The sequence below is a fragment of the Sander lucioperca genome, chromosome 13 (genome assembly GCF_008315115.2).
Source record: "Sander lucioperca isolate FBNREF2018 chromosome 13, SLUC_FBN_1.2, whole genome shotgun sequence".
In the NCBI taxonomy this organism is placed as follows: domain Eukaryota; kingdom Metazoa; phylum Chordata; class Actinopteri; order Perciformes; family Percidae; genus Sander; species Sander lucioperca.
This window is the reverse complement of record NC_050185.1, coordinates 32,017,919-32,031,617: the sequence shown is the minus strand read 5'-3', so window position 1 is coordinate 32,031,617 and position 13,699 is coordinate 32,017,919. Positions and strand designations below refer to the sequence as shown.

Sequence of the window (13,699 nt, the reverse complement as noted above, 5' to 3'; positions counted from 1 at the left end):
TTTTAAACTTTACCCTCTTGAGTGCCTCAGTTTCCTTCAATGCTTTTAGCCATATGTTCTTCAAAGTTTATTAGTTTGTTAGTAGAGACCAAAAGCAAAGATAAAAGATAAAAACAAGACTCCAAATGAATAAAAAGGATTCTCTGTGTCTGCTTGATGTGTGACTTTTTGTTACCATAGCAACTTTATGAGGTGATCATGTTATATGTTTACAGCTTGTTCTGCTGCCCAGTGTCTAAAAAATAGATTAATGTAGCTTTCAATGTTATCCCAGATGTTGAGCCAAAGTCTCAACCCATCAATGGACAATGATATGAATTAAGTACAGTAGATTGACAGACAGTTTATGATGAAAAGAAGAAAACAAACTAGTATCTATCTATCTAGTGTAGATTTCAGAGAAAATGCAGAAAGAGCAAAACAATTGTAAGTATAGGAGGGATGTGGAATAACCTGATTAGATAAATGACTATTGAGAAAGAAAATGTGTTTATGAGTGCTGATGGGACGAGGTTCCCTTCAAGATTCCACCTTGGCTTCATTTGGTTAATTTCATTATATGTGATTCCCTTGACATGTTTTTTTAAAATGTTTCCCAACCCAATTCACAGAAATTAATGTTATGTTTTCTCCCAATCCACACTAGCTCTATCTTCTTATTTATGAAATGATAAATGTTTTCGTTTTTGTTGATTTTGCCCCCAGTTTGCTCCCAGTACTCCCGAGGTGTCTTCGCCATCTTCGGCCTGTATGACAAGCGCTCGGTCCACACGTTGACGTCCTTCTGCAGCGCCCTGCACATCTCCCTCATCACGCCCAGCTTCCCCACCGAGGGCGAGAGCCAGTTCACCCTGCAGCTCCGGCCGTCCATCCGTGGGTCGCTCCTGTCCCTCCTCGACCACTACGACTGGAACAAGTTCGTCTTCCTGTACGACACCGACCGGGGTGAGTGATGAGAATGGACTGCTTTTGTCTTTCCTTTGGAAGCTTATATACTGTGTGTGTGTGTGTGTGTGTGTGTGTGTGTGTGTGTGTGTACTGTACTTCAGATGCATTTCTCATCTAACTGACAACCTTTAAAAGTACTGAGTGAACTAATTCTGCCAAAATGTAAACAGTAACTACACATGGACAACATTTTGTAAAATGTACAGTATAAAAAGCAAACCAAACTACAGTAACTGAACTTGGGCTGCGTAATGTCTGAGCTCTAGGAGCTGTCAAGCACTTACTGCACTCTGTGCCACAGGGAAACAAACGACAGATAAAACAAGAAAGCTATACATGGATCAAGTTGAAGCTACCGGGCGAGATAGCCGTGGCTAGCCAAAACAAAATGTACTTACTGATATACTGACAGTAAACTGAATATCTTTAAGATGTGGAAAAAACGATAAAAGATATTTGATGACGTCATCTTGGGCTTTGGGAAACACTGATCAACATTTTTCACAGTTTATTTTTTATTTTTATAGACCAAAGAACTAATTGAGAAAATAATCTACAGATTAATCGACAATGAAAACAATCGTTAGTTGCCGCCCTAAAAGAGACAGCCGTTTGCATCCCGTCTTCTACCAACAGTCAATGTTTGTTTCTTTTAACCATGATCTTTCTATAACCTTAGCTAAGTAGGCGTAGTTGCCTCGACTTAACCAAACCTTTAGGTGGCAGATCAGAAAACGCTCATTAGAGTTGTTTTTGACAAAAGACCAATTTCATTGATCAGGTATGAGGACCTGTTGGATTATGGCCATTATTTATTGCAATGAATCTAATTTTAAGGAATAAAAAAATTTCACCAGCTCTAAAACATTACATGAACCTAAATATAGGTATATTTAATTCACAATAATTTGATTTAAGTGCAATAAATCTGTCAGCAGGTGGGTATGTGGTGTTTCTTTGGCCTCATGCTCCCTACATGGCAAACACAGAGGTGTGAATGGATGTGCCGCTAAAATAATCCACAAAATGTCTTGGGTCCACCGACTGATCAATATCGACGTGCAGCTACTGTTAGAAGTGTTGTGGATAGTGTTGGACCTCTCTCTTCATCTGTCTCTGTCGATTGTCCTCCTGAGGACGACGACTGCGTATTTCTTTCATCCGTATGTTTTTCTCTCTCTTTGGTTTTTTTCTTTTTCCTTTTTTTTCTGTCCCCCACCCAGTCTTCACCTCTCTCCCCACATACACACTCACAGAGTCAGTAGGTTTGTACTTACTCACCCCCCCGTGTCACATTTCCATTACTAGACAGAATGGATATGGGCTGCTGCTTGGATCACATCTCCACATCTCGCTTTCTTACATTTTCCAGAACGTAGTCATGGGTTTTCATTCTTTCTATCTGCTGCTTTGGGGACTGCAGTGAGTGCAGATTGGCTGTATAGGAGTGACAGAGTGAGGACCGTATCAAGATGGCTGCCTTTCAGAACAACTCATTCCCTGCCTCTTTTTTTCTCTTATCTCAAGTTGTACATGGTAAAAAGCCTCCTCTCCTCTCAACAAAACCTACTTGTATGTAATCAAGTGTACGACCGTGCTGCCCTACAGCCACACAAGCAGAGTTTAAGGTTGCTTAAAGCCTCAATCTGGCATCTGGAAACTGTTTCAAGATCAGCATTAGTCTTTGACAGGGTATGAACAGATGATCTTATGGTGTAATGTGATGATTATTTTAAATACTAGACACTTGAAGTGCTTTCTGGTATGCCAGTCAAATTCAGACAATGAACAGCGATGACCACTGGCTGTTGGGTGCAAGAAAAGGAGGCCTGGAAAATGAAAAAAATATGAAATATGAATGCAACCGTGATGTGACCTACCTTGATTAACCTTGTATGGCAACCGTGTTATGTATTTGGTGAATTTACCCTAACTTGATTTTTTGCGTCAGCCCTACTGATGGCTCTGTCCATGGTGCTGAAATCAGTCAGCAGCCAGCAACTTTAGATTTCTTTATTTAAGTGAATCCATTATTGTGGTATTCAAAGTACTCCAGTTTTATTTGAAGGCAGTTTTTTAGTTCTTCCATATTGCAATGAAACATATACAGAAATGCATTGTTTATTGATTGCTGGATCAGTTATCATCCTCCTTCTCCCCAAATCTTTTTCCTACATTTCTTTACTTTAGCGTTGTTACTCATTTATTTTGCCCACCAGCTTTATAGCTGATCACTTTAAATCTATGTTTCTGCCTGGCTTAGCATGAAAGCAAATTTCTGCACAAACATTATTCAAAATCTTAATAATTGTGAGGCCTCTTTCTGCAATGTTTCTATTTTTCTGTGTGTGTTTGAGTGTGTGTGAGTGTGTGAGTGTGTGAGTGAGTAAGTGAGTGAGTGAGTGAGTGCCTGTGCACGTCAGCAGTGCCTGACTGTATACATACGTATTAGTGTTCTGAATGTGCATGCAAGTGCTTTTCAGAAGGCTTTTGGGTGCAGGATGCAGCACTTTGGCCTGATGATTTCTTTCACACACACAAGACCAGGCATTCATCCAGTATTGACTACAATGTAGAATCAGCCCACGCATGGCTGAGCTCAGTCAATGAACGCCAGTCTGATTCCCTGCATCAAAGCACCAGAGATACAAGGGGCTGGATACCGTAGCACTGTAGTGAGTGCTATTCCTTTTAGATTTTCATACAATTCCTAGAAATAACTACACATATGAAAAAACATAAATAGAGGTAATAAATATATATTAATATAAAAAAAGAATCCAGGAAATGTTTTGCAGAAGAGAAATGAAAGGAGAGAAAGGAAGCTGCGAAGATAAAATGAGATAAAATACAAAATGAATCCAGAAAAATGTTTTTTTGTAGAAGAGAGGAAACGAGAGGAAAGGAAACTAGGGGAGAGGAGAGAAGATATGCGAGGAAACCAGGAGGGATGAAAGGACACGAGAGGAGAGGAAACAAGGAGGTAGGAAAGGAAAGGAGAGAAGAGAGGAGGTGAGAGTAAACAAGAGGAGAAGAGAGGAAATGAGAGAAAATGAAATAAGGAGGAAGGGAAGGCAATGAACGGAAACAAAGAGGTAGGAAAAGAAAGGAGAGGAAAAAGGAGGGAGGAAATGAGAGGAGTGGATTTGAGAGGAAACTCTAAAAGAGATGAAACAAGAGGTGAGGAAAGGAGAGGTGAGTAAACTAGAGAAGAGGAGACAAGAAGAGTGGAAAGGAATGAGAGGAGAAGAGAAAACGAGAGGAGAGGAAAAGAAACAAGATGATAGGAGAAGGCCGAAGAGAAATCCAAAGGATTGGTAAAGAGAGGAGAGGAAAAACGAGAAAACTAGAAGAGAGAAAAGAGGAGAAGAGAGGAAACAAGTATAGAAGAAAAGAAAGCATTAAAAATTAGAAAAGGAGAGATGAGATTAGAGGAGATGACGTGAAGAGCCGAAGAGGAAGTAAGGGAGGAAAGGGGAAAAAAGAAGAGCAGGAAACAAGACTATCTTTCTCCAGCAGATGGACTGGTAGCAGCAGTGTGTACAGGCCATGATGAATGGCTCGTTTTAAAAGCGTAAGCCTCTCTATGCTCTCCGAAGAGCAAGAGGTGAAAGGATCAGGACTGGCTCATTGAGGAAGGAGGAAGGATGGAGGCTCTGTAGACATACCCAGACCAGACAATATGCATCACACTGGAGGGCAAAGACGGGACTACAGGCAGAAATCACACACATAATGTGCACTTACTCTCCCTTCCACACGCTGCAGCTGCTTCCATCTAGTGTCCAGCTCTGCTCCAATCAGCACACCCTGCGTTAGTCTGCACACTAGCCCGTGGCTGTGTCTTTGACGCTGATTGCAGCTGGCTGTTGCTCCCCATACAGCCCCAGGGCTACACATTTATCAGCTGGTAATCAGCTGTCCCCGTGCTCGCTTTACTTTACTTGACTGCCACCATTTTGGTTTCCTGTCCATGCGCTGGGTACACCATGCGGCACAATAGGATATGATGGGATATCATAGATACTGGACAAGCAACTCACTCCAGCTGCTGGTTTGTATTTGATCAGATAGTGGAAACAGTATGGGATGGGACTCCTGATTTGGATTTAGTCTCTATTCTGATACTTAGTTTCTATTCTAAACATAGCAATGCACAGGCAAAAGGTAGAGAAGACGAGTGCTCGTTAGCAAAATGAATGTCCAAAAAATATTTAGAAAATAAAATGTTTTATGAGAGGAAAATGCATTCAACACATTTTTTAGGAGTCAAAACTACACACACTGTTGTTTTGTTATGTCATTTGATTTGTGACCCTTTAGACTAATATGTGAAGCCATAAAAGTTATTTGAATTAGCTCATAACATCTAGTGAGCTTGCATATCAAAAGATCCATCTCAGTGGCAAAACTTTGGGTGCTGATGAAAACAGTGTGATAGAAATGAAAGCCAACCAACCTCCTTTAATACTACTCGCTACCGTTGAGTTGGGAGTGAGAACGGGTTGGAATACGAACACAGAGCACACATCTAACCACTGCTTTCAAACCATCCAAGGCTTATTTTAGATGGCTGGAACATGTAGTTACGGCCATGTCTCCATCATGTCACATGCGTATTCAAGACACCTTTTACAGGGTTCTCCTTTTAAAACAAATCAGCTGGAAACATTAAAAAGTCAATTGTATCATAAAAAATGCAAAATATGTTGATAATACACTTGTACATACACATGAAATTCATTGCACCATTCAGACTCCTCAGAACAAGCTATTACTGTGCAGTCTGGTGTCACATTGTGATAAAAATGAAAAGTGTATACTGTAGATATTTCAAAGCATAAAGGGAAACACCACTCCTTAATTTTATTAACAATGTAGGTTATATTACACTATCATACCTCCGCCCTCAAAAAGATTGACTCCCCAACAAAAAGGATAGGAGCACACCAGTGTAATATACTATGGTTTCACACCACAACACACTAACTGTGAGGCAGAACAGCTGCTCATTTGTAGCTGAAACGGCTACAGTCGATGCAATCAATAGCAGCAAAGTAACTGCAGCTACCACAGGGAGGCCTTTCTATCCCAGCCCCTGGCATCCTACACAGAGTCTCTCCTTTTTTCATTATGTTTATTTGTCAGGAACTATGTACAAAAAGCTTCATTTCAAGCAATAAGAAGAGATGCTCTGTATCAGATTTAGCCACCAGCTACTAGTCTGCAGTCCCTGGACCGGTAGACACAAACACAACAAAGTAAATGGTAAGGTAAAGACACAAAATGTGTTCACACCAGGAGAACTGGAGATTTTGAAAAAAATCTCGAAAGCAGCTTTAGTCATTTTTTTCTGTTTTGGTTTTCCTCCTGGAAAAAAACAACTGATGAACAGTGTGAACATTGACTCAAATTAATCAATTAGCACAGTTCTGCTGTTCAGCAACTAGCTATGTCCCCAAGAGGACAGAAGTCACAAAATTGATGAAATGGGTAATAAGTAAATTGATGGTTGACTCTAGGGATGTCAGCCTGTGGTTCACCACTTTGGTCCAGACTGAAATATCTCAATAACTATCTGAAGGATTGCCTTGGAAGTTTGTACAGATATACTATATAGTCCCTACAGGATAGGGGTGTTGCCCTGCCTTTTTATTTAGTGCCATCTTCATGTCAAAACAATGACATTCCCATCATCTGTACTTTATGTTAAGTGCTAATTAGCAAATGTTAGCATGCTGACGTTAGTACAGTATGCAGCTCAAAGCTCTTGAGAATTCATTTCACAGAGCAAAGCCTGGTGGATTTTGCCTTTGGTTTTATCCTAAGCTAAAGGTTATTAGCAGCTTGTAACAACACAGAAAGGTCAGTGTGGTTTTAGTTATTTACAAGGAAAAAACATAGAGCTGTCTATGAAAACTAGATAAAATTTTATTGAAAACTTAGTTATTTTGCTTAATTTCAATGGCCTTTCGATGACTATAGGCTATACATGATCTAATATTTCCTGGTGAGAATGGTGAAAAAGTAAAGTCCTTTCATACATTACAATATTATTGTAGCCAGGTTTAGAAGTGAAAACATATTGTCTGTTGAAGTTTAATATAATCAAATAGTGGCCTTTAAAAAGACACAAATGGGGGCGCCCTGTTGCCGACCACGAACCGTCTGCATTTCCGGTCCAACAGGAGACATTTTGTTGCATGTCGTTCCCCATCTCTCTCTCTCTTCCCTCTTTTCATGTCATGACAGTCTAATGTCTAATGAGAGCTAATAATAACGGCATAAAATCAACAGAGGAAAAATGTTTGTCCTCATAGCATTACCACTACAATAAAGACCTCATCAAAGCCCATTTTGTTCTTTTTTAACTTTTGCAACATGCAACCCCATTTGTCTTTTGTCATTACTGAGAAAAATAACAATGATTGTGACCCATTTGGGGTCTAGCTTCCCAACAGTTCTAGTCAAAATGTCATGAACCAGTTCTTCCTTTAGGGCAAACTGAGGACACTCAGATGGTTGGTGCATGTGTGAGCATGTGCATGAGTGTGTCGTCTCAACCAGCAGTCCCTCCTGGCACCGACATCCCTCTAATGGGGAGCAAGGGGCTGGGGAGGGGATAGACGAGGTGGAGAGGGAGCTGGGTTGCCAGAGCTCAGGTTAATTCACTAATTGGGAGCAAAGGGAGATGGGTTGCCAGATTGTGATAGCCACCAAGTGGGTCCGTTTAAGGGGGACATCTGTTCCTGCTGGAGAACAGCCGACCTCACAGCTCCCTAGTTTCCTCTCTGACACTCATCTTCTTTATATAGCAAGGGCCCCCCCCCCAATCCCCCATCCCCAACTCAAGAGACTAGTGTTACATCGGACTCATGGAGACGAGCCTGTTTCCCCGTCTGGACTAAAAGCCAGGATCTGGTTGGAAAAACATAAAAGCTTTAGAGGAGTTTCCTTGAGCACAGTTTCTTTTAGATTGGAAAGGAGTTGTCTTGCCAAACGGCAATTATAAGCAATGTGTTTCATCACTTCACATGGCCTAATATGCCACTTTTTTTAATATACTTTATTAATCCCGCAAGGGAATTAAGCCAAGAAGTACTGTATATCAGTCTCAGTTTCATCAGTAAACATATCCAGCAGCTGTTGCACTGACAATTAAAAAGCATTCAGAGAGCACTTAATGTTATTTTAACCTTAGAAAATGGATCCAGATCTGCATTGAAATACACACAAAGACAACCATATGACATTTGTCATTCACATAAGTGCAGTAGTTCTTCAGAAGATCTTCTAAAATCTTACAATGTGAAAGGAACCCTGTGTAATTCTTAAACACTAGAGCAATGGTTTGTGTTGTTTTGATGAGTGTGTCCCCATTTTGTTTGTGTCTTACGAATGTACACCAGCATGAGGACGCATTTGTAAGTGAACGAGCATGCAGGCGACAAAGGATACATTGCTGCTGTTGGTTTCACTGATTTACAGTTGGTGGCAATAACCAGCCAAGAAACATGGCAAAACGTAGAAAAGAAGAGTGCTAGCTAACAAAGGGAAAAAAGTAAGGGAATTATTGCGGTTACGGTAAAAAGAAAAGAACATGATCTGTAACAGGACACAAACTCTGGTCTCCTACGTTAAAGTCGCTGACCACCCTTGCCTGTTGTCTCGTTACATCAAGGATACACTTCCTCTTAATTGGCACATAGATGTAATTATAAGGGATACTGTAAAAAACAATGTGCATGTTCACTGTTTATGTTTACAAAGTGAAGAGTGGTTTATACCAGACTAAACTAAGGAAGTTAATGAGCATACTGAGATCATCTTTGCCTCCAATGGATGTACATAAATAAAATAATAGTATGCATTATGATAAATACAAAAAATACTCATGTAAGTATTACAAGGGAAGTGGTTCCCTTATTTTTCTTCATTTCCCCCCTTTGATGTGTCTTGTCCTGTGTGTTTGACTGCATCAGGATACGCCATGCTGCAGGCCATCATGGAGAAGGCGGGACAAAACAACTGGCAGGTCAGCGCCATCTGCGTCGAAAACTTCAACGATGCCAGTTACCGACGGCTCCTGGAGGATCTGGACCGGAGACAGGAGAAGAAGTTTGTCATAGACCTTGAGGCTGAGAGACTGCAGAACATGCTGGAACAGGTGATGCCACCATGACACCGTTTAGTTGGTATTAGTGAATCTTTACTTTTCATGTTCAAAAGACGCATCCATTATAATTATCTTTGTCTTATTTCTTCTGCTTTTTTTTTTACATCTGGTTCAGAAGATTGTTGAATTTGCTTCTGATTTCAAAAGTTGAAATGCACACTAGCTACTGGAATGTATTAGGCACTATTCATGTAGTGCTGTTTAGATCAACTTGTGGAGCTTCAAAAGTGTCGATAAATACATTTGTTGTGAGACAGCTGTTTTTATTCACATTGTCTGCCAGAAAGGCAGCAGGCTGATCCCCAGAGCAATTCACACCACATTGCAGCAAATACCTGTACAACGAGTCCAGCCAATCAACCAAATTACCCATGGTTAGCAAAAAATGTTTTCTCTCTTCCTGGTTTGCTTGTTCTGCAGCATTCTACTGCATTAGTGTCTCTGCCTGAGCCCACCGGCACATCCCATAGACTTTACATTGATGAGAGATGATGTCAGGCAGTTAATAAACCCTTTTCTGGCCCTTGTGAAAGTTGTTATGGTCTTAAAATGAATAATGCAAAGAGTAATACCTTTTTAAGTAAAACTTGTAATGGTTGTCTATGGGTGAAATGCTCTTTGGGCCACAGGGGACCTTTATTGTTGTTGTACCTCAGTGGGGCACATGGGCAACAAGGCTGACAGCTCATGCCATTTCCATATCTCTTAATACATCAATGCAGTTAAGAGTCAAATGTCCTGCTTCAACTTTAACCTAATATACTTAAAGTGGTTAAGATAATTGGCCTCCAATATCTCCATATTTCCCAGATCTCAGCAATTAACTTAGTGAGTACAACACTATCTTAACTGATACAAATGTTGAACAAAACTATGAAATAGGACTTGAGTTGTAATAAAGCAGAATGATCCTCTAACAATGTTTTTCAATAGTTTCCAGGAAAATAATATGATGCAGAGGCAACTGTTTAATAAGTGACGATGGAGAGAATAATTGTTCTTTATAGATGAGAATTAGAAAGGCGGATGAGCCATTTTGTGGGAATCGTAAAATCTCAAAGCTCTTAGTACCATAAGATCAGCAAAATCACTTTAATTACTAAACTTGAAAACTCTGAAATGCACTGAGAACAGAATTTAATACTGTACACACGTACTCACTGTTTGGTTCACTCTGTTTTTTGGGTATGTTTGTACTAATTAGAAAATGTTAAACTTGAAAACAGTCTGTTTGGATCTCCGGTGGTGTTAGTTGGCATACGCACACTCAGAATATTATGTGTGCCTTCCTCCTCGTCTTCATCTTCATCCTCTCATCTATCCACCTGTCCCTTGGGCAACTGGTGTCTCTGTAATTGTTCAATTATTCAGGAAATTTCCACTCTGACATCTGTCATAGTTCTAACAATTTACTTTGCAGATGTATGTGAGAGAGTCTCTTTTGCCCCACGCAGCAGCAGACTTCCTGCTCCATCCTTGTTTGATGCCAGAGCACAGAACATCTCACAAGTAGATGTCATATTTCAACTTGTGAGAAGATACATTGTTTTGTGCAGTCGTGGTCTGAGTTGCTGACAAAGACATGAATATGTGTTTTAGCCCGTATTCATTTCAACTGTCATCCTGTTCATATTTGCATCTTGCTAAATTCTCCTGATCCAGGACAAGGATTTGAATACATAATTGGGCCTCATTAGCTGCAAATTAACAGCACGGTCAGTAGCCTACATATCAAGGCTTATAGGCAACCAGATGTTACTTTGAATGTGAAATCTCTGAATGCAAACCTGTTTCATTTACAGATGGTGATGTAATTTGCTGGCAGGTAATTTGCAAGTTGTACAAACTAACTTGTATAGCGACTTTGAGTACTAAGAAAAGTGCTATATGAATTTGATATATTAAACCAGCTGCAAAGTGATTGGCTTAAAGTTCAATTTAAAGTCCAGGAGGTGTCAAAGGACTAAATGTCACCAAAAGGTACTGTAAAGCCTCTTTCAGACATGCACCTTTTTATGTAGATATGTCAGCAATGTTTCATGTTGGTTTCATGTCTGAATAAACGCCTAAGTCACATTTACTTCACTTTAAGTCACAAAGTCGGACCTGCAACATGTCCAGCATCACACAAATCTGAATTGAATGTCATCGTTAACGTTAAAGCTGCAGCAGGTTGAATATGCATGTCTTGTTCTGCCTTTAAAGAGCACTGTAATACATTTATCACTTGTATCAGTTCTTATGCACAGAGAAGCTGCTTGATACTCCATGAGACACTGTGAAAGAGTATTAAAAGGATTCCTCCTGTTGGGTACTCGTAGGGGTACAGATTCAATTATTGGCATATTATCAAAGATGTTTATCAATATTAATAAAGTTATGAATATGGTTATTAATAACTTTATCAAATCAACAAACAATCAAAACGGGGCACCACCCTGAAACTTCAGGGGCCAATATTGAACTGTGGAATAGTCTCATTTGTCAGTGGAAGGGTGAAATCCGAGCACTGACCTGTGTTTAACCAGCAATTAATACAATAAGTATACAAATAATCACAAACAACTGCTAATTAAGGTATAGTAGAATTTATTAACTTCAAAATTATCAATGGCCAATCAATAATCCTTTGATCAATTAAAACCAATATACTTTTCTTTTAAGTACAACAAAACAAAGCAAAAACAAAACAGCATGTGGGAGACCCTCTGTGTGTGTGTGTGTGTGTGTGTGTGTGTGTGTGTGTGTGTGTGTGTGTGTGTGTGTGTGTGTGTGTGTGAGAGAGAGTGGGTGTGAAAGATTAGGGGGGGTTGACGAGGTGTAGTCTAGCCAAAGACTACAAATTGGCTACTCCTGTGAGCTGCACAAAACTGTATAACCCCAAGAGGGCGATATTGCTAGGCTAGGCCCAAGATTAGCCGTTAGCTCCTTCAGGCTACCGTATGGTTGACACAAAGGGACACCCTGAGGAGCGCAGTTGTTAAGCAGTGTGCGTTCTGTAGCTAGCTACGTAACTAGCTGTTGGCCAGCTGTTCACCTTAGCACGTGTATGTAACTAGCTATGTGTTCATATATGTGTGTGTGAGAGACAGGTTAGAGAAAGAGATATATTTTTACTTGGATCTTGGTTACCGATAATGACCAACCCTCTCAGTCAACTCATGTCTGGACTAAAGTGGAATTAGGCGCAGACTCTGAGAATTTCGTCTGACTGAGGGGACGTTCATTATAACCACTCCGGTGTACAGCACCTAAATCTCGTCAGCAGTGGGAGAAGCAGAAAGTAGCATTTACAGCCTGAACGAGCTAGCTACATTATATTCAACACAACATATCAACAATGCACCGTGATCAGAGTACATTCACAGAATAGATTTGACTCAGCGGTCACAATCCTAGATTAATACATTACACACGCAGCAGTAGCGCTGTATTAATCAGATCACATTAATGGTAACACAAAGTAGCAGCAATAGCAAATTACTCATTAATAAAACACACTATTTATCTCTGCCCAGACGTAAGCCTTCATACTGTGTGTTCAGTCCGTTTGTCCATAGTTTTCCACGAAAGAAACGGGGGTCCGTGTCTGCTCGTCAGCAGATCAGAGGAAGCTTTCCTTCCAAAAAGAGCAGAAGGAAGGGAGCTAGAGTCGACTTGAGAAGAAAAACGTTGTTTCCTTCTCCTGCAGATATGAAAACAGTGGCGAGTGGTTTCAGAGGATCCACGGTGCTCCCAGCACCTAAATTAAATCCATTTGTTTCAAAAATGGAAGTTTTAGCACAAACTTGTCATGCTGACCTGTCGTCAACTGGAGTTGAGGTGGAAAGCATTTGTTTCTGTGTGTCATGCTGTAGTGACCAAAGTCACAGGGCAAAAGACGAGAAGTGGGGGGTGAAGAGGTTATTTATAGGTCAGGCCACCAGACCTGGCTCCCTGCTGTGTTTATGGTACCTCTGAACCAATGGGAGAGTCAAAGTGAAGCTGAAGGTGTCGAACCTTATCTGCAGGCCCCTCCCTGACACCATTTTGCGTCTTTCTATTCTCCTTTTCTTCATTTAGAAGTTTGGAGCAAGGGATGTGGACTCTACCGTAGGCCAAGATCCTTTGTCTGAAAGACCACATGGTCTCTGGGTCTTTTGTCTTTGAGTCACATGTTGGCTGAAAACCCTTTGCTTGAAAAAGATTATGTTTAACCTCCTCGACGGTCCCAACACTCCCTCCTCACAGTGCAGGGTAAGGGAGGCAAAAGAAAACAAAACAAAAGTGGAAAACCCCCCGGCACAACCACAATGTCAATCAAACCAGCACTCCAACTGCCGACATTATAAGTATCCAGCAAAACACTTAGCATACAGCATGTGAGCAAGTAGGATTTAAACACAAGTCCCAATTTATCATCTCATCATTCTATGCTTGTGCACTGTGGGACATTATAAACTAGGGTGTTTAATTTTCTATCAGAAAAATGATGAAATTAATGATAAAATGTAGTCTGTAATTCACTGAAGTGAGTCATTAATCAAGGATTTGTTGAGGAAAAAAAGGTTTCAACAGAAAACGCTCGTCTTCCTT

At 40.4% G+C, this 13,699-nt stretch overlaps 1 protein-coding gene across 4 annotated transcripts in view; it reads left to right on the top strand.

The window, feature by feature from the left end:
* Positions 1-13,699, top strand: part of gria4b (glutamate receptor, ionotropic, AMPA 4b) — a 135,113-nt gene that overhangs the window by 69,068 nt on the left and 52,346 nt on the right. For all 4 annotated transcript variants that reach the window (XR_004899147.1, XM_031308111.2, XM_031308109.2 and 1 more), the window contains exons 3-4: positions 706-945; positions 8,931-9,115. Coding sequence is in view for 3 of the 4 variants with exons in the window: in XM_031308111.2 (XP_031163971.1) it covers positions 706-945; positions 8,931-9,115 (425 nt within the window). In the remaining variant the exon portion in view is untranslated. The remainder of the gene's footprint in view (positions 1-705; positions 946-8,930; positions 9,116-13,699) is intronic.